This window comes from Thunnus albacares, chromosome 24 (assembly GCF_914725855.1).
Source record: "Thunnus albacares chromosome 24, fThuAlb1.1, whole genome shotgun sequence".
NCBI lineage: Eukaryota > Metazoa > Chordata > Actinopteri > Scombriformes > Scombridae > Thunnus > Thunnus albacares.
This window is the reverse complement of record NC_058129.1, coordinates 18,276,914-18,296,572: the sequence shown is the minus strand read 5'-3', so window position 1 is coordinate 18,296,572 and position 19,659 is coordinate 18,276,914. Positions and strand designations below refer to the sequence as shown.

The window sequence follows — 19,659 nt, the reverse complement described above, 5'->3', positions numbered from 1 at the left end:
ACTGCATGTGCTGGAGAGCTGCTTCTAATGTTCCCCACTTAATCAATAACTCGATCGATCAGAGAGGAGGAGGAGGAGGAGGAGGCAGCGTCTCACTTGAGGCTCTCCTGAGAGGAGGAGGATGAGCGGTCGGAGGCGGGCAGCGACATCAGACTGTCTCCGCTCCTCAGGTGAGCCTGCAGAGCTTTCTGATAGGACGACTCCAGGCTCTGGAACAGATGCTCCGCCTCCCGGCTGAAGTGACCGTGGAAGCTCCAGTAACACCTGCAACGGCAAGCCAGAGGGGCCAAAATAACCATCAGGATGTCACATTGTTTACTCTCTTACTAGCTTGGTTAGTGGTTGGTTCACAAGGACACTTTCTTTTATCTCTTCAAAGTTTCTTTCAAGCTGAAGCTTCAATAAATATTTATAATGTTAATTTGGTTCATGTGGTTTATTGTCCGGGACTATAGGACACGCTGGCGGTACAACGGAGGGGTGAGACTTACTTTCTGGCCACAGAGCGAGCCTCGGCGTCTGCATCATGGATCCCTTTCTTTATTGTCTCCATTAAAACGGTTCCATGTCTACCAGAGAGGGGGGGGGGGGGGGGGGGGGAGAGGACAAATGTTGATTTAATGGTAATATGTATGAAAAAATAAAACAAAATATTGATGTTTTATATTCCAATCAAGGTCAGTGATTTATTAAAAACCAAATATAATGAGACACTTTATTGATCCTTTATGGGGAACTCTTCCTCTTTCAACCAGACGCTGGAAAACACTGACACATGTAAATAAAACCAAATATTAACACTAAAACAATTAATCCAGCTGGTTAAAAAGGAGCTTTACACTATTTTGTTGTACGTAGTTTCACTTTGTTAAACTGCTGCACACATGTAACACAATAAAACAAGTTAATTTAAACTTATATCAGATGAATTGGAGGTTTTCTATTGTTCTCACTCTGCTGATAATGTGTGAATTCAGACTAAATCCTGGGTTTTATATTTGAAGGAAGAGACAAGAGCCATGTGCTTAAACCTGGTTTGGATCTCATGACACATTCATGTGAACATCTGTAAAGACAAAGACAAAACATGGATGCTTCATTTAAGTAAAAGTTTGTCGTTAAAGTTAATTAAACCCATTCAGACGACCTGTAATCATTCAGCTGCTCAATGGTGTGAACGTTCACAACTCGTAGACGCGTCTACCATCCGTCTCAGTGGACTCAGAAACCTCCCATCTGCTCTGCAGTCTAGACCCCATTAGGTGATCTGACACTCTGGGAGTTTAAAGCTCCATTAAATCAATATTTTTGGAGGAGGGATGTCGCTCTGCTTCTGCTGGACGAGCAGCAGCAGTTTGAGGAACCTGATGAGCTGATTATTGTAGATAAAGCACATTTGCTCTAAGATTGTTTTTAACGCTGCAGTCAGGACTGAATCATTTGAAAGTTTTTGACATTTGGTGCATTTGATACAAAACCCAGCTTTTTAATACTACTTTGAGAAATGTAAACATGTTTTTGTACATTAAAAACTGACTGAAATGTTGAGTTAAATGAGGAATTGATAAAAAACAAACAAATCTTTCCATAATTACAGAAACACTGAGGTTTGATATCCAGCAATAATTTCTATAAACTTGTATTTTTGTAACAATGATTCAATTTCTTCGTTCTTCCTTTGTGATTTCTCATTTGCTGATGATGCACTTTGTCTTTTAAAAGCTGCTTTTTGTAAAACTGAGTATCAGACTCTCTGACTGACTGACTGATCGATGAGAACCAGAGAGCTCCCCTGGTATCGGGGGGTCAGCTCGGGTTTCTCCCTGGCGGGCGGGCGGCGGCGGCAGGCAGGAAGCAGCCAGGCGGAAACACAATGAGCCTTTTGGAGGCAGACAAGAGATCTCCCTGGCATCGCCATGGAAACTGCTGAGATAGACCTTGACCCCGGCCGGTGTCACATTTCCTGACAAGGTGGCGTGTAGTACTTTAGGCCTTTTACTAGCTGCTGTCACCGCTTTTATTTTAGACTTATTGTCAGAATATCTGCTTATTCCACAGTTTAGAATATTAATACTGAACATAGAAACGTCTCAAAGCTTCAGGTCATCTGGCACCATAGATATAATCCTTACTTCTCTCTTTTCTGGTTAAAAATGCTCCAGAAACTGCATTTATCATGATTTTTGTTTTATGAAAAGCATGAAAATCTGGAAATATTGGTTATTGGCTCCGGTGTGATGTTTCCTCACCTCTCCAGGGAGCTCGTCTGCCACTCCGTCAGCTGCAGGTCCAAGAACTCAAAACAGCGTCTGCAACGACGAGGAAAAACTGTGAACGTGTGATCTGATCACACAGGATGTCCAGGCTGCTCTACGTTTAACACAATGTCAAAACTTTCCAAACACACGTAGATGCAATGAAAGAAGGGTAATAAAGGTAGAAAAGCAACACAAAAGAAATGATTAGTTGACCAACACAAATTAATTAGCAACTATTTTGCAAAAATAGTGATTTTTTTAAGCAAAAAAAACTAATATTCAGTTGTTGCAGCTTCTAAAATGTGAGAATTTGAAGCTTTTTCTGTGTGATACATGATAATAAACTGAATATCTTCAGATTTTGGACTGTTGATCAGATAAATTTGAAGATGTCGGACATTTTTCACTATTTTCTGACATTTTATAGACAAAACCATTAATTGATTATTCCACATAAGCGGCAGATTAGTCAACAAATTGAAAACATTGAATAGTTGAATATCTGTAGCTGTAACTCCAGCACCAGTGTGTGTGTTCATGTGTGGAGTGACGATGTAATGCAGCCAGAAGCTTTTTTATTGTTCTTAGTTGACAAAAATAGGAGGGACCTTCAGAGGTTGGAGCTTATTTATAGTGTAAGGTATGCAGTAAATTCTACTTGAGCTATTAATCTGATTCACATGACAATTAATACATTAAATAAGCATAAATAAAATGTATTTCTCACCTTCTGACGGCCACAGATTTGGAGGTACAGTTGCTGGTGATGATGGGGATGAGACGCGGGTAATGTGTGTGCTGCAAAACACAGAAAACAAACGGCTCATTCAGATCTGAGTGTTTATCAGAGATTGAAGGTCAGTCTGTCCCAACAAGCCTCAAATAACAGTCAGAACAGTCCACAGTGTGCAGCATGAAGCCTTTTACTGTCTCTCTGTTCAAAATAAATCAATAATTTTCCTTCAGTCTGACAACAAGTGAGTTTCTTTTTGACATGAGATGTGATTTGTGGGAGCTTCCTGTTCTAACGTCGAGCTAATGACGTTATCCTGCGGTTAAATCAGGACAGAAAGCTGCTTGTGTTTCTCTTAAGAGGCCACATGGCTGCCAGAATTTAAACCTGGACCATGAATGAATGACAGCGTCTGACTCGCAGCGTCATCTCAGGAAAACCTGCCACGTACTCTGAGGATGAGGCGGATGGCGGCCACGCCGGACGTGGCCATGACTTTGGCACTGTTGGGGACCAGGTTGAGGAGGATGGGCATGGTGGCCTCTGCCGCGTGGTCGAAGCGACTGCCGAGCAGCGACGACAGGTGGCTGGAGACGGGAGAGAAGAGCAGACGGGTCTGTTTAACTACACCAGCAATAAAAAAAACTATGAACTGGACGCACAAATACAACTGATATCAATCAATCAATATGTGGCAGCGAGCTGAGCGTCGAGCGTCTCACCCCAGAGTGATGCAGGCCTCTCTCACCACCTGGGAGCGAAGGTCCTTGGCCGACAGTTTGAACGACGCCTCCATGAGCCGCAGCTGCTGCGGAAACCCGTCAAACTCCGCCGCGCCGGCGAGGAGCAGCGAACGCACCTTCTTCAGCTGGAAGAACGAAACAAGAGATGACACGTCGCTAACTAAAAGCTAACGAGGCTAACAGAGACGACGGTGACGGAGAGGTCGGGATGTCTTACAGCTGCCACTCTGAGCTCCCAGTCCCGCTTGTCGTCTGACAGCACGTCTCGTATCTTGGTCATGGCCTCCTCCACCTCCCTGTTAGAGTAGATCTGTCACAGCGAAGACAGGAATGAAGGATTAAACTGTTCTCACACCAAACACATTGTGACAAGCATAATATCTTCAAGAAACAGGTTTAAGTAGGTTTAATGTTGTACACAGACTCTTACAAATGACAGATTATATGTGTAAAACAGGATTTAACAGGACTTCATACCTGCACAGTAGGAACATCCTCAAAGGCTTGGATGAAGTCTTCCTCATCCACAGCTCCAGCACTGGACCCATCCCTCCCTGCAGACAACAGCAGGACCAAATACGTTTCAAAACCTCTTAAGAATGCATGACATCCACACCTGTTGTTTCCTCAGTTATTCCATCAATTGCTTGTCTGTTAAATGTCATAAAATGGTCTTTATAATGTCTCTGTATGATGTGAATGTGAAAAACTGCTTCTTTTCCCCCGACCAACAGTCCAAAACTCACAAAATACCCAAAGTAATATCTGAGAAACTCAGAAAACCAGAAATATTTATTAGGTAGAAGTCATTTATGAGCATTTTTTCTGCAGATTCATTTTATGTTATTGGTAGAATTTGTGCAAAAAATAAAACTCAGATTTAATAAAAATGTGTTTAGTCTGAGAAAGCAAAGCAAATTCTTTGTGTTTTTGAATCAAAGTAAACATTTGCAGCGTTTCCTACAATCTATTCTGCAGCTGTTTTTATTGCTCGTTAACGTCGGTTCTGTTCTTTCAGTAATTAACAGGTTTAAATCGTCTATTTGTGTTTTGTTTAAGCCAGACGCTGCTGTAGATCTATAATCAAATAATCAAACACTGGATAAAATGTTATCAGCTGTTTTCCTTCCAGCTGTCAATATGTAGAAATTATTAAGTAACAAGTTTAAAGTGTTAATTCATTGTACATGAATTTTAAGTTTAGACTTTAAACTGTCACTTAATAATTTCTACATAATATACTGAGAGCTGATTTCTACATATTTGACAGTTGAGGTGCTGTGCATCATGAGTAGTTGTCGTCCTGTTTGATTAATTAAACTCCTCCATCCTCACATCTCTCTCTCTCGTATCCTCGCTGGGAGGAGCAGACATGAGGGAAGTGAGGAGCCACGTCAGCTTAATGAAAAGCACATATATATATATATATATATAGATATATATATATATATATACACTTCTCCTCCTCTTCTTCTTCTTGTCATGTGTTTGTGTGAAAGTAGAAAATCAATATATGATGTAAAGGAAACTCTGATTTGCATTCAAAACACAAGATATTTTCTTCATTTCGTGAACGTCCTCCTGGAGTTTTTTTGCATCCCGGCGTTTCCGTATCGTTCACGGAGCACGTGCGTGTTAAGTGTGAAAAACGCCGATAAGGAAGCAGCAGAGTCGACTGAAATAGTTCCCTTGTTTCATTTATGATTTATGATTAAAGACTTCAAACTTCTGTATGTCAACTATGTGAAGAATCTCAACATGTTGCTTTGAACTGGTAACGCTGATGATGATGATGATGATGATGGTATCATGTGACCTGAACCGCCTTCAATGAGCGTTGGATAGAAAATCAGCTGCCATTGGTTCGAATCAGAAAGAATGACTTGATGATCTTCATAAAGTCTTTTAATCAAACTGAGCTGATGGATCATTTTATCATTATATGTTGCAAGAATTTAAATGTTTTTTTTACATTTTCACCAGCATAATAATCACTATATATGAATATCTCAAAACAATAACAATAAGCAACAAGTGTAAAAACCATTAAGCTACAACCTGAGTCAACTGTAATCATTGGATAATTAAGTTAAACGCAACATAATGAAAATAAACGATGAAATGAAAAGAATAATAACAAAAAAGTAAAGAAAATGATAAGAAAGAAGGAAGGAAAAATGAAAAATATAATAAAAATTTATAATAGTTATAAAGAATAAGGAAGGAAAATTATATTCAAAATAAAATAAACAAAAAACAAAAAAGTAATCATTTTAATTATTTTAAGGTAAAAAAATAAATTAAACTAAATTTTCCTTTGTCTTTCTTTTATCTTTTATTATTATTATTATTTATTATTTTACTGCATTATATTTGGTGGAGAAGGATTGATTTATTCATTCTCATTGTATTTATTTGTGTGTATTTGTGTTGCAGTCAGCAGCTTTTAAATCTGTCTTGTTCTGATTCATATAATGTGCTGCTTGCGGAAATGTTTGTGCCTGATGAAGATCAAACTTTGCACAACAACAGTGGGAGGAAAGTCAGACTGTGCAGACTGTATGTGACAATCTGGTCTTGACATTTGTCAGTTAGCGGACGTCGTCTCTGACCTGCAGACTTGGTGCTGGAGGCGGAGGCCGGACGTCGGAATGATCCCATGCTCACCGCCTTCCTCCCGGACTGCGAGGCTCCTTTGGACGAGGACGAGGAGCGGCCGCCGTCCACCGAGTCATCGTCCTCAAAGTTTTTATCTGGAGGAGGAAGAGCAGAGAGGAGGGCTCTGGTCACGTGACTAAACAACAGAGTCTTCAGTAAATTCAAAACCAGCAGGACAAAGAGAAACGCCACCGCCGAGCATCCCAGCAATGTGGCAGCAGGCAGCGAGCGGGCAGGCGGGCGGACTCTTGACATTTCTGCATTTTAACTTTTAGCTGACGTTCAGCTGACACCGACCCAGAGGACATAACTCACATTCCTACATCACCAACATAACAAGCTAACAATTAGTCCAGTGTCCCCACTGAGGAGCCCAGAGCCGCTGCAGGAGGAGAAAATACACATTTTAAGGACACAGTGTGCAATAACGAAGACAGACTGTGGCTGCAGTTTGTCCTGATCAACACACACACAAAAAAAAAGGGATAAACAACCTCATAAAATCTAATTTTAAAGCCTGTGCTTAGTGTTGCTTCTTCATAAAGTCTCACTGATGATTTTATGCATCTTCCACTGCTTATATCGAGCTAAATAAGGATTCTAACAAGATATAACTGTAAATAACTCAGCAACAATTCTGATTATTGATTAATTGAAACCATTTATCAAGCAAAAAACACCAAAGACTGTCTGTTTGCAGCTTCTTAAATGTGAAGATTTGACAAAAATAAACAAAAATAACAAATATGGAGAAATTGTATTGATATTTTAGAGACTAAGGAATAAAATTAATCAAAAACATCATCATTATAGTAAATAATAATGACAACAGTTGTTAGTTGCAGCCTTAGATTTAAGTTGAAGAGTCACACTGTGATACAGTCTTCCTCAGTTAAATGAGCTGTATATATTGTTTTTGTGTATTTGTATGTTATTATATAACATTTATAAGTATTTATAATTGTTTTATTACACTCTTCTTCTTCTTCAGCTCTCATATCTTATTTTTGTTTTTTATTGGTATCTTATTTCTTCATGTTGCACTAAAACAAATTCCTTCAACATAAATACCAGAAGAATGACGTCTGATTCAACAATATATATTTTATATATATATATTATATAATAACAATGTTGTCATAAAAGACAACTATCAGACATGCTGTACTGTAACATTATCTTTTTTTTAAGGTTTTAGTGCAGTTGCAGGTGTGATGCTGCAACAGAAGTGCTCCGTAAATAAACAATAACAACAACAACAACAAAAAGAGGTAAATAAGGTCATCAAGAGGTTTTCTTTCCTGTCAACAGCTGGTAGAGGTGCAGCCCTGCGGTGGACGCCCAAACGCCACGTGACTCCCCCTCAGCACAGAAATCTGCCCCGCTAGCAATCAATCCTCTTTCATTATTCAAAGTTTACACACACACACACACACACACACACACGTGCACACACACACACACACACACACACGTGCACACACACACACATACACACACACAGACACACACACACACAAACATAGCAGCAGGGCACAAAGCCAACACATCAGTCATGGTTGCAGTTTTTCCTTCATGCAGGAACAAAGCGCGGTGCAACACCTCTCAATATCAACACAAGGTCACTGTGTGTGTGTGTGTGTGTGTGTGTGTGTGTGTGTGTGTGTGTGTGTAAACCCCTGTCACCTAAAGTTTAACATGTTAACAGCAACACAACGTGACAGGAGGAGAGAAGCAGGGTGGTGGAGAGCATGTTAGCTCGAGAGAAGAAAATCTCTGCTGCTGTTGTTCAAAAATATTTGAATCTATTGATAATAGAAATGAATCAGATTTATATTTGCAGAGTTGAAATGGATCCTGCTGTGTTTCACTGACCCAATATCTCTTTTAGGATCAATGGACTTTATCTTCACAGGTTAGCTGAGAGCGCTATCACTATCAGATCATTACTGTGACGCTAAAATCAATATAAAAGCTTCACGTTATACAAGGAAATAAAAGTCAAGTCAAACTTAGACTGAACTAAAATTATTATTATTATTATTATTATTTATTTAGTCAAAATTAAATGATCATTAGCTGAACCCGCTGCTCAGTAGCAGCAGTGTTAAAGTGGCGTCTCAGCATCTCTCTGCTATTTATTGATCTGATGTGTGTCCACGTTATCGAGCAGTTGACTAAAACCACTAGCTGGCGCTGTGAGCAGTAGTCCACTAGTTGTGGATGATATGATTTTAGCCAGCATCACCATAATAATATTGCCTTGTTTATTATTATTTACCAGCACATTGATTGATCAAGCTACTGTTCCTACTAACACAACACTTGCTTTGTGTGTTTCAGTAATAAATAGAATTTAATGCTGACTTTACAACCATAAGAAATGTTGATAATGCTAGTGAGGTTAGCAAATGGATGTTTGACTTCTCACTGTAACGTTTATCTGCAAGAACAGTTCTGACATTTTTGGAAATACACATTAACTTAAGAGTCTCCAGTGACCCCAGAAAGAAATAACCCAGCACATAACTGCTGGTACGACCACAACATGTTGTTTTTACACTTTCTGTCTTGTACAGATTAGACAACATGGACGGTGCAACAAACCAAACAAAAGAAGAAGGCTGAGAGAGAGCCAGACTCCCAGAGGGGCAGGTACCTCCCAGCTCCACCTGCTAGCTGACTCCCAGTATCTGCAAAAAGGGAGTAGAGTAAAACAAACAAGCAGGCAGAGTAAGACGGCCCGTCACATTAGTTTGTGAGCTTTAGAGATGCTGGTAGGTAGATTGTTGTCACCTTAGGACAGAGCCAGGCTAGCTGTTTCCCTCCATTTCCAGTGTTTGTGCTAAGCTAAGCTAACCGACTGCTGGCTGTAGCTTCATATTTATCGTACTGTACACACATGAGAGAGGTATTAATCTTCTCATGAAGTGTATTTCCAAAAATGTCAAAGTATTACAGCATTGATCAACATTTTGTGACATAATGACGACTTGAAATTAGTCCCTATAACATAACTGAATCATAACTGGAAAAAAAAGACTGACAACAGTGAATTTTCTCACTGGAGTAGAGCTGCAGCTAACAATTATCTTCTCCATAAATCAATTAGTTGTTTGGTCCAAAAAATGTTAGAAAATGGTGCAAAAATGACGATCACTGTTACCCAAAGCCCAGAAATTCAACCTCAAATGTCTATTTTTCTCCTGATCAACAGTCCACAACCCAAAGATCTTCAGTTGACTGTCATACAGGACTAAAGAAACCAGAAAATGTTCACATTTAAGAAGCTTAAAACAGAGAGTTTGGACTTTTTTTCCTTAAAGAATGACCCCAAATGATTAATCAAATAGTTGGCAACTAATCTGTTAATTGACTAATCGTTGCAGCTCCATACTGGAGTAAATAAAATCTCAAAAAGTGTTTTACAGTTTGAGCAAAGCTTTAAATCTTGACATGTAGCAGAATGAAGACGCCTCCTCTCCATGTGAACAAACCTTTGACTACTGTTCAGAGTTCACACATTAAGCTCAACAAGCTAGTGAACAAGCACTTTTTAGAGCATTCAGCAAAATAAAAAATACCTGCATATTATTTTAATTATAACAGAATATTGAATGGCTTTGAACCAGACTGCAGTACAAGTACACATGTAGCTGTACATATATGCCCTTCAGCATGAAAAACACAATTCAAAATGCATCAGAAACATAATCTACAAGACAAACTTTAATATAATAACGACATAACAGTGTCAAAAACTAATCAACTGAGCCAGAACAGGCTACAAAAGGAAGCTTTCCAGGATAAATTTAACCTTGATAGCCCTGCTTTTCACACACCAGCGTGTCATCTCGTCTTTCCTCTCACATCCAAAAACAAAATCAGCAGGAAAAGTTCATTCTACGGTGCTTTTTTTTTTTGTCACGAAAACAAAACACAAAAGGACGACATAACATCAGATTAAATCTGGATTTCTCCCAGATTCCACGGCGGACAGACTCGGTCCTGTTTCTCCTGCTTCCTGACCTTAACTTTGCTCAGAGACAGACAACAAGGCTGCATCACGTCCTGTCCATTGTGCACGCAACAAATCAGCTGCGAGCAGGCCAGGATATCATCCTGCTGTGTTTACAGTGCATTCAAGACACCGCAGACACATTTCAGCTGGATTTACAGCCGTCGTCACACCAGGCACTCCCCACTACCTCCTCCTCCCTCCTCCTCCTCCTCCTCCTCTCCTGCCATTCATCTCCTGTCGCCTGCATTCATCACTGATTACAACCTCCACTATTTCTCTCTTCTAGAAGCTGCGTTCAATCAGCAGCAGCAGCAGCAGCTTACAGGAGCAGATCCGCCTGCAGACCAGTTTCCTCAGCATGCCGGCAGACAGACGGTCAGGTGGTCCTCCGGTCCTCTGTGCTCCTCACATCTTTTTCCCCCAGCTGAGGAGGGAAAAGAGGGGAGGAAGGAGGGGAGTTGAAGGCTAGCCTCCCCCCTCCCCTGTCAGGGAGCATGTGCTTCGATATAATCTTCCTCTCTATCTTCGTCCACACACACACGCACGCATGCACGCTGTCCTCTCTGGTTCGCTTCGGCAAACACGCGCACACTCCCAGGACCAGGATGGAGAGAAGTGATGAAGGAGAGGAGGAGGAGGAGTGGACCAATGGGAGGAGAAGGGAGGGGTCGATCAGGGGACAAACCCCAGTCTGGAGGTGGAGTCAGAGATGAGGGACAGCTACAGTGTCATCATGACTCAGGAGGGGGGGGGGGTGGGGGGGACGGAGAGACACCTCTCCAGAGGAAGCTGGTCCTCCATCAGCGTTAAAGGGGACAGGTCCAGCTCTATATTTAAATTCTGGGGCTCTACTTGAATATATTTGCATGATTTACAGTTAACAACTGCTTATTAATCGTATACTGGCTCTTTATGCAGCCCCAGTCTGTCTGTGTGAGTGTTTTTATCACAGCAGGACGAAAATATGAATATTAAGATTTTCTCTGATGTATCCTACGTACCAAAACAAGACTGAGACGGAGGTTTTTATCTTTTATAGAGACAGCCATGTCCTATAGCACCAGCCTTCATCTCTGACCTCCTGAGTTCATCCTCAGATCCTCTGATCAGTCAGATCTTCCCCATCTGTCACCACCCTCCCTTTAATACGAATATAATGATAAAACAGCTTTAATTGTGTCTGTTAGTTACTCCCTGTCTGTCTCTCTTTGTGTGTTCTTGTGTTTCTGTGGGCGTGACTACTCCCTCCTCCACATCGTTCCATCATTCATAGTGGTAGTAGGAAGCTCAGGCCAACTTTCCAGCGTGTTTTTACTCTTCAACTATAATTGCTGTTGTAACCGTGCGTCTCTCCGTGCTCCACAACTCTTCCTCGTGTTCCTGCCAGTCATCTGCCTGCCTGCCAAGACTCCTCTACAGCCACGCTCACTACCGGCCTACCTGCTCACCGCTCTGCACCTGCCATTCTCCACCAGTCCACCAGATGCCCTCAGACTTCTCTGTAATCACCTTAATCCCTTCACCTGTACTTCCTGTCCCATCTCTCCATCTGTCTCTCTGAGTTTAAGAGACTCCTGGTTCAGAAACATCAGTCCTGTGCAGACAATCAGGCTTCAAGTCACCACTAAGAGACTGTTTTGCCTTTCTAGCCAGTGTGTTAATGGGAGTATGTGTTTACTTATGTGTTTACTCAGGAATTATGAGTTTATTCCGGCTACTTTCAGCTGTACATAAGAAAATGCTTTTGTGTATATGAGATTACTCTTGTTTATGTAAGCATGTGCAGTGAGGAATCAGAGCTCCCTTTGTTTTGTTTACTGTGTTTTTCCTCTTGTGTTCCTGTGCTGCTTTTTCCCTCCACAACTGCCTTCACAGCCTCGTTAGCCCTGATCTTCTCCAAATGCCCCCCCCCCCCACAGCCAATCAGCTCCTTTCCTGTTCTGTTAAGTCACCTGCTCCCCATTCCCTCATTGGTCCAGTTTGTTTTAAGTCCTGTTTTCAGTTCAGTCTTTGCTCTTCCTGCATTTATCTAGATTAGAGAGTTATACTTTAGTATCTGCTGCGTCCTGCGTTTGGGTCCATCTCCTGCTACTCTTCATGCCACTAAGTTGTTCAATTCTTTGATAAAAGAGTTTATGGCTGTGCTAGCCAAATGGTAACATGACCAACCAACTGACCTGATGATGGCTCTAACTTATTATAATTAATCCTCTGGGGACAATAAATGTTTGCACCAAATTTCATGACAATCCCTCCGACAGCTGTCAAAATATGTCATTCAAAACTAAAAAAATCAACCTCCTGGTGGCGCTCGAAGAAAACTCAGAACATCACCAAAGTCAGTGGGATTCATCATCTGTGAACCAAGAATATCTGCACAAAATTTTGTGCCAATCCACTGAATAGTTATGTATATTTCAGTCTAGACAAATGGTGGACCGATCCACAGACCCAAGTACTCTGGGTAGCCATTCAGAGGTCTGGAACGAGGCAAAAATAAGAAAAATATTTATTGTCATCAATATTTGTTGCGTATGAGCTTCCTGCAAGTGTTACATTCATTGTAGAAGAGACAGTCAGTCGGCTACGTTTGATTTTTAAATGTACCTTCATGTCCAGCAGAAGCAGATACAGCAGCTCTGAACAGACAGAGTCACTGCTTTTAACCTTTCATGAGAAAAAAGGTCACTAGTTCCCAGCCGACTGGACGTTCATGCTGAATGTCAGACATAAAAGCTACAATGATTTGATCTGATGATTGTATCCATGAGGAGAAAACAGGACATGCAGAGCTGGATACAAACTGGCAGCACATATAAAGCCCCGGGTCCACAGTCATCAAGATATTTTTTTCAAGATGAAGAGTTTCTGGGACAAAGTATATTTACTGCAGATTACTGAAAGAGAAAGTAAAGCTATAAGCTAGCTAGGCTAGAAAACGTCTTCTTTTGTCCACCAACCAAAGATATTCATTTACTGTGATAAAGGACTAAAGACACCAGAAAATATTCACATTTGAGAAGCAGGAACCAGAGAATTAATATCAACTAATCTAATAATTAATCAATTAATCGTTGCAGCTTTAGTTTATAGATGTGTCTACAGCAGGAACGAGACGATATTCAAGAGCTTTGTAAATTAAATATAAGACTTTTTAAACCTTCTATCGCCTTTCTTTTAGGGAACTGAATTCAGTGCTTTTTTTTTAAAAGACTTTTCCTGCAAATTCTAACAAAATAACTGACTAATTGTGCACTTCCTCTGGATGCCAAGTCACAAGTTTTCCACCTGGCAGGGTCTCAAAGTCTTTGGGAGCTCGGAGCCTGATGGAGTGTGACAGCTGATCTCCCCAATGCAAATTCACAAAATGACCGGGGGGAGAGGTGAGGCGTTTAGCAGCACAGTGTTGCATCACTGATCCGGGAAGAAACTGGGAGGCGTGGGAGAGCCGCTCAGATTCCCACCACGGACTCACAGCAGGTAAATGAGTTTCTATAGACTTTACCTGCAGCTCTTGTTTACTATCATTCAACATGTGGTTTATACTCATTTCCTACTCACAGGGATTAAACACATATTTTACTCACTTTCTGCCACCCTAAACATACAGATTAATAATCACCACTAATAATCACGCTGCCCTAGCTCAAATGTAAACGACAACCTGTGGAAATGAGGTGATTTTCAGCCTTTTCATTGCTGAATGAATGAATGAATGAGGTGGGAAACACCCCTGCCGGTCTGCTGTATATCACAACCAGCTGGAACAACAGTGGGAGGGATGTTCCCACAAAATCATCAGGCATCTTTCACAACTTTCTCACCAGATTAACATCTATGTATGTTGCGCAAGTGAGAGTCTGGAGTTACAGATGGATGATGTGTTAAGAAAAAGCAACAAAGAGTACAGATAGTTGGCTCAGGATACAATGAACATTTATTTTCTTTACAGATTTATCTGTTTGATCTGATTTCTTCTGTAATCCGAAAATATCCCATTTTCTGTAATGTAAGACCAAGAAAAGCAGCAAATTCTCATTTGAGAAGCTGGAACGAGAGGATGTTTGACATTTTTACTTGAAACAATTAATCGATTATCAAGATAACTGCTGCTAATTGATTAATCTTCATATAGCAGCTCTAAACTGGAATTTCTTCCAGTAGCTGGACAAAAAGACGCCTATAAACTATCACCTGATCCTCACAAGCTCAAGACTTCCAAGATATTTATATATCTAGATGGGTGACAATTGAAAGTACAAATAAAGTTTCACAGCAAGACGTTTGTCACAGATTCTCTTAAGTCGTCTTGGAACAACAGCGAAACATGTTTTTCTTGCTGTAATCATTCCTCCTGTTCATACTGACCATTAGAAGATCCCTTCATAATGACCTTACAATGGAGGCCATGGAGGACAAAATGTACAAAAATGTATTTAAAAGTTTATCTGAAGCTAATATGAAGCTTCAGCATCCAAATGAGTCAAATCAAGTAGATATCTTTCAATGTTACAGTCCTTTAAGTGCCAAAGTTCCTCTTTTTGTTACTATACTTCCACCTGTAGCTCAACAGGGAAACACAAAGAGGGAATTTGATGCTAAAAAGACTGTAAATGTGTCAGATATCCACTTGATATGACTAACTCAGACTGCTGAAGCTGAATATAAGCTTCACATCAACTTTTAAATGACTGTGTGGACACACTGTGGATTTTGTCCTCCATCACTTCCATTGAAAGCACATTTGAAGAGGGTCTTCTAGACGAGTTCCTGTTGGGAGGAAACGTTTTCCTGTTTGGTATCCTCCAGTTTCTGTGGAGAGGGGTTTTCCTGTTGTTTAGTGGGGCGTCTTTTTGTTTATCTTTGTCATTGTGGATCAGTTGTGGCGGGTCACACACTGGGCCTCGAAACATTTGCTACCACGAAAAGCGAAACCATCAACATGCAGGTTTGCAATTAAAGTATGTTAAGTTTCGCCATTTTCCAACGTTTCATAGACCAAACATAATAGATTGATGCTAAAGCGCCTGAACAAACTATATCTTTGCACACTTCAATGACTGACAGGTGCTTTAGAGGCTAGAAAACTCCCACACACTCACATACCTTCATTAGGTTTATATCTTTATCACAAATATACAGTATCTGATCGTCAGCATATATATATATATAATGATGTTCATTCAGTTCAGATCATTGTCAAAAATGTTATGAATTAACCAGCAGCAAGAGAGACGTTGTGCAGGAGTATTTCAGTTTTACTTCAGTGCTTTGTAGCCTCTCATTAATGCTCTTTAGACGGTCTTTCTACTCTGTGTATCTCTCTGCTGCATCATGTCGTCTCTTTCTGTCTCTGCACAGCGTTCATTATTCAGGATGTTTCCCACTGTGCAACCTAAGTCCTGCTGGCAGCGAGTACCTGCCCTCGTCTCTCAGCACCTCCCTGCAGGACCTCCTGAGGCCGAGTGCGTCACACAGCCAGGTCACTGTTTATCAAAACCCAGAGAGCTGCATTCATCTAAGATCACTGACAAGATATGATATATTCATAAAATAAAAGCAAATGTGAGGGTCAAAGTTCATTCTGGAGGTTGTGAAGAGGAGTTTGACTTACTTGTCTTTTCTAGAGCTTTGATCTCTACCCTTCTGCCTCCAGGTTACACACTTACTGTAGGTCACATGATGACAACTGAACCATCTAATACACTCACAGATAAAGACTGTCAAGATGCAGCTAAAAGCTCAGAAATAAAGCTGCTAAGTGTCTTGTGTTGTCACCTTCTTGTGGATTTTCCTTTTAACTTCTGTAACTCAATTAACCAGATGTATTAGATTTAACATGATATTAAACCATTAAACAGTTTTAAATAAGTAATTTCATTTGCATGGTGAAAATGCAGCTTTCACTGGAAGACTGCAGCCATGATTAAAACCTATAATTTAATTCTGATTCAATCAAAGCGCTCAAACAGGCCAAACTCTCTCTAGTTCACTGGAGGCAGATATTTACAACTGACAACTGTCTGAGCTCTACGTTTTAAGTCACTGCAGTCGAGTTGCAATGATTAATCAATTTGTTGATCAACAGAAAAATAATCAGTAACTATTCTGATAAATGATTAATCGTTTCAGTCATTTTTCCAAACAAAACTGGTCAACATTTTATGGTTTCAGCTTCTCAAATGTGACTTTCTGCAGTTTTTTTAGTCGTATATGACAGTAAATTGAATATCTGAAGGTTTTGGATTCAGAGTCAAGACAAAACAAGCAAACTGAACCAACATTTCACAAACTAAATGAATAACTGATTCATCAAAATAATAATAGCAGATGAATCAGCTGCCCTGAACTGCAGCTAACAGCATGTTTGGTTGCCGTTTCCCTTTAACTAACACTGAGGCTATTGAGGAACCTGTCTGAAAACAACCTGGACCAGGACCAGGATAGTCTGTCAGAGCAAGTTTCATGATAATTTACTGAAGTAAACCTGGCTTAATCTGTAATCTGTCTTTATGAAACTGATGTGACTATAAACAAAGTAAAGCTGCACATTCTATCATCTATCATGACAGTAAACAATAAAGAATACCAGCCGGCACGTTGACAACGTAGCATTCCTCAAACTTTGTTCCTCGAATTACAACAACAATTTCCTACCTAAATAATTGGGCTTATCACTTCAGCGGTAATCGTGCACGTCGAGGCTACAGGCGAGAGCAGAGCTGAACAGCAGGATTACTCGCATCACTGAGCTTCAGTTACTTGTGGCATTCAGTTCCCAATTATGATCAGAGTGCAATTATCAAGGCTTATATGAGCACACAGATCCTGACAGACGCAGGTAACAACCAGCTCTTGCACCAATAACACAAAACAAACGGCTAAATATTCTCCATGAACCTTGCAGATCGCAGATTATTTAAAAGTCTTGTGAGAAATTTACCTGCAGCTTGACTTTGGGAGACGATACCTTTTTCCTGCAGAGGAGAAACAGTGCCGTCCTGACACAGACACAGCTGATGCACTGCCGCCCTGCCTCCTCCCTTTCCCCTCCAACCTGGTCTTGTGACTGTAGGGACGACAGCTGACACCACTCCTCCAAAATAAGAGCCCAGGGCTGCTGAAGTTAAGAGCTTCAAGTCTGTTTTTTTTTTTTTTCCTGTTTTTCATCAGTTACATCTCTCTCCTTTTAGTCTTTTTTAGTCTCTTCCTTCCTTTCTTTTCATATCTCAGCTCCTCATTCTCTCTCTGTATCTCAGTGTGTCAGGTTTCAGTTTCTCATGCTCTCTTCTGAATGATTATCAGCTCGTTCTGGTCCGTTTCTATCAATTGTTCCATCTCATTTTCCCCTGTTTTCCAGGTCAATGTGACGCTTCCCACTCATCCGCTCAGGTGACATTCACAGACATTCACATTCTCTTTCAAGTCACAACTGAACTTTTTCTTTGTCTTTCTTTTTTAAAGGCTGAGTGATAAACACACTGTGGAAAATGTTGTTAATCATCTTTCTTAGATGACACATCTCGCCCAATCCCCATCGACAATCAGGTCACATGACTTGCAAGCACTCATTTACTGCACTATCAGAGCTGTCATGAAGTCTGCTGCTAAGCTAATATTAATGTAAGAGCTGAAGCTACAGGACATGCAGGATTTGTGACAGTGCAACTCTTTTATTTTATAAAAACAACAAGATGTTTCTGATACTGCAGGGGAGGCCTGGTTAAGCTTCCTTCAGGGACAAACTCAGGCTGTTTCCCCAGAGAAAGGTGGTCTTGTTTTTGTTTTTTTTTAAGCTGGGGGGCCCTGAAAGATGAAAGCTGAGCCTTGTGATCACAGTGATGAAGACCTGTCAGCTTCAGCCTGGCAGACAATAAGTTCAAAATACTAAAAGACCAGTCAGACGTCACGTAGCCCAGGTTTCAGAGCTGAATCACACAGAAAAACTAATTCACTTTGTGCACAGTCTACTACAACTAACCTCCCACACTGTCAATATCTGCAGGATAGCATCCAATAGAAACTGATGTAAACACTGAAATTACTGAGAGTGAAGCAGCTTTACTGTCCCGATTCTGCGGGGTCACTTTTCCTGCAGTGAAGAGCTGAAAGCTACTCGCCTCCCAGAGCACAAAGAAACAGGTTCAGGTTGCACTGTGACTGAAAGACAAGCGAACACACCCCACTGAGACCTGTGGAAACCAAGAGAAGGGCTTCCCAGCTGAAACAGGCTCACTGTGCCACATTGCTATGCCTCACATTCTTTGATATTTAGGTGTACAGCCTTTATCTTGAACCCCGGGACCAACTGAAATAACAATAAATTAACGATTATTTAGCAATTAACAAGCTACATAAATCAAATGACTTGTTTTCTGTTCCTGTAGAAAGCTTCAGTGAAACCAGAACTTCAAGTTTTTGCTCCAGAAGTAGGAACTAAAAATCCTATAAGCCCACAGACCATCAGCCAGTCGAGCGTCTGTGGTCAGTTCAGACAAGTTAGTAATAACAGCAGGACTTGTAGAAGTTTGTAGACAGCAGAGATTAGTATTTATGAATACTATGGGGACAGAAACCATCAAATTAACTTCTAAATATGGAAAATAAACTCCAGGAACATGTTTTATTTGTTCAGAAAGACAAAGAGATTAGTGGAGCAGAAGCTGGACAGGACGATTAATTTACATAATCCTACTTTTATGTTTGGTTTACAGTGAAGTCTAGTAGGTTTACAGGAAAAAAACACACGTGTATGCAGTTTGGAAGGGTGTTGGCAGTCACATGTTGGTGTCTGCAGGCTATTATCAACAACGAACTATACAAAACTATACAAAAACAGACACAATGCTGCCATGAGAACAATACAGTCCAAACAAACCGTCTATCAGAACCTTTATGGGCTTAAAACAGGTAGAGGTGGTCTTACCTGACACAGGTGACAGGACCATGTTCCCCGACCTTTGAACTTCGTCAAATTTACTGAAGATGACGTTTAACCTGGAAAAAAAAAAGAGGAGAGGAAGAAGAGAATTAGCACTAGCTGATGTTGTGACGGTGAGAAAGAAAAAGCTCTGCTGCCTTCGGGCCTGCAGCCGATCCTCTGAAATAAAAAAAATTAAAAAAACACAAAACTGGCTCATTTCAGACTCTCCAGAGAGCAGATAAATAGGCCAAAGTAACATCTTATCATCCAGAGCGTCTGCATCCAAAAATACACAGGAAATGGCCGACTGTGAGGCCAAACAC

General features: G+C 40.7%; 1 protein-coding gene and 1 long non-coding RNA gene across 5 annotated transcripts in view; one reads left to right on the top strand and one right to left on the bottom strand.

The window, feature by feature from the left end:
* Positions 1–19,659, bottom strand: part of LOC122976160 (CLIP-associating protein 1-B-like) — an 80,943-nt gene that overhangs the window by 49,682 nt on the left and 11,602 nt on the right. For all 4 annotated transcript variants that reach the window (XM_044344456.1, XM_044344457.1, XM_044344459.1 and 1 more), the window contains exons 8-17: positions 19,340–19,410; positions 6,347–6,487; positions 4,212–4,288; positions 3,952–4,044; positions 3,714–3,859; positions 3,443–3,578; positions 2,986–3,056; positions 2,250–2,309; positions 492–569; positions 97–264 (exon numbers count right to left, since the gene is read on the bottom strand). In XM_044344456.1, coding sequence (XP_044200391.1) covers positions 97–264; positions 492–569; positions 2,250–2,309; positions 2,986–3,056; positions 3,443–3,578; positions 3,714–3,859; positions 3,952–4,044; positions 4,212–4,288; positions 6,347–6,487; positions 19,340–19,410 — 1,041 coding nt within the window. The remainder of the gene's footprint in view (positions 1–96; positions 265–491; positions 570–2,249; positions 2,310–2,985; positions 3,057–3,442; positions 3,579–3,713; positions 3,860–3,951; positions 4,045–4,211; positions 4,289–6,346; positions 6,488–19,339; positions 19,411–19,659) is intronic.
* Positions 245–1,657, top strand: LOC122976166. The gene is made up of 2 exons (XR_006400845.1): positions 245–334; positions 456–1,657. It is a non-coding gene; the product is annotated as an uncharacterized LOC122976166 (long non-coding RNA).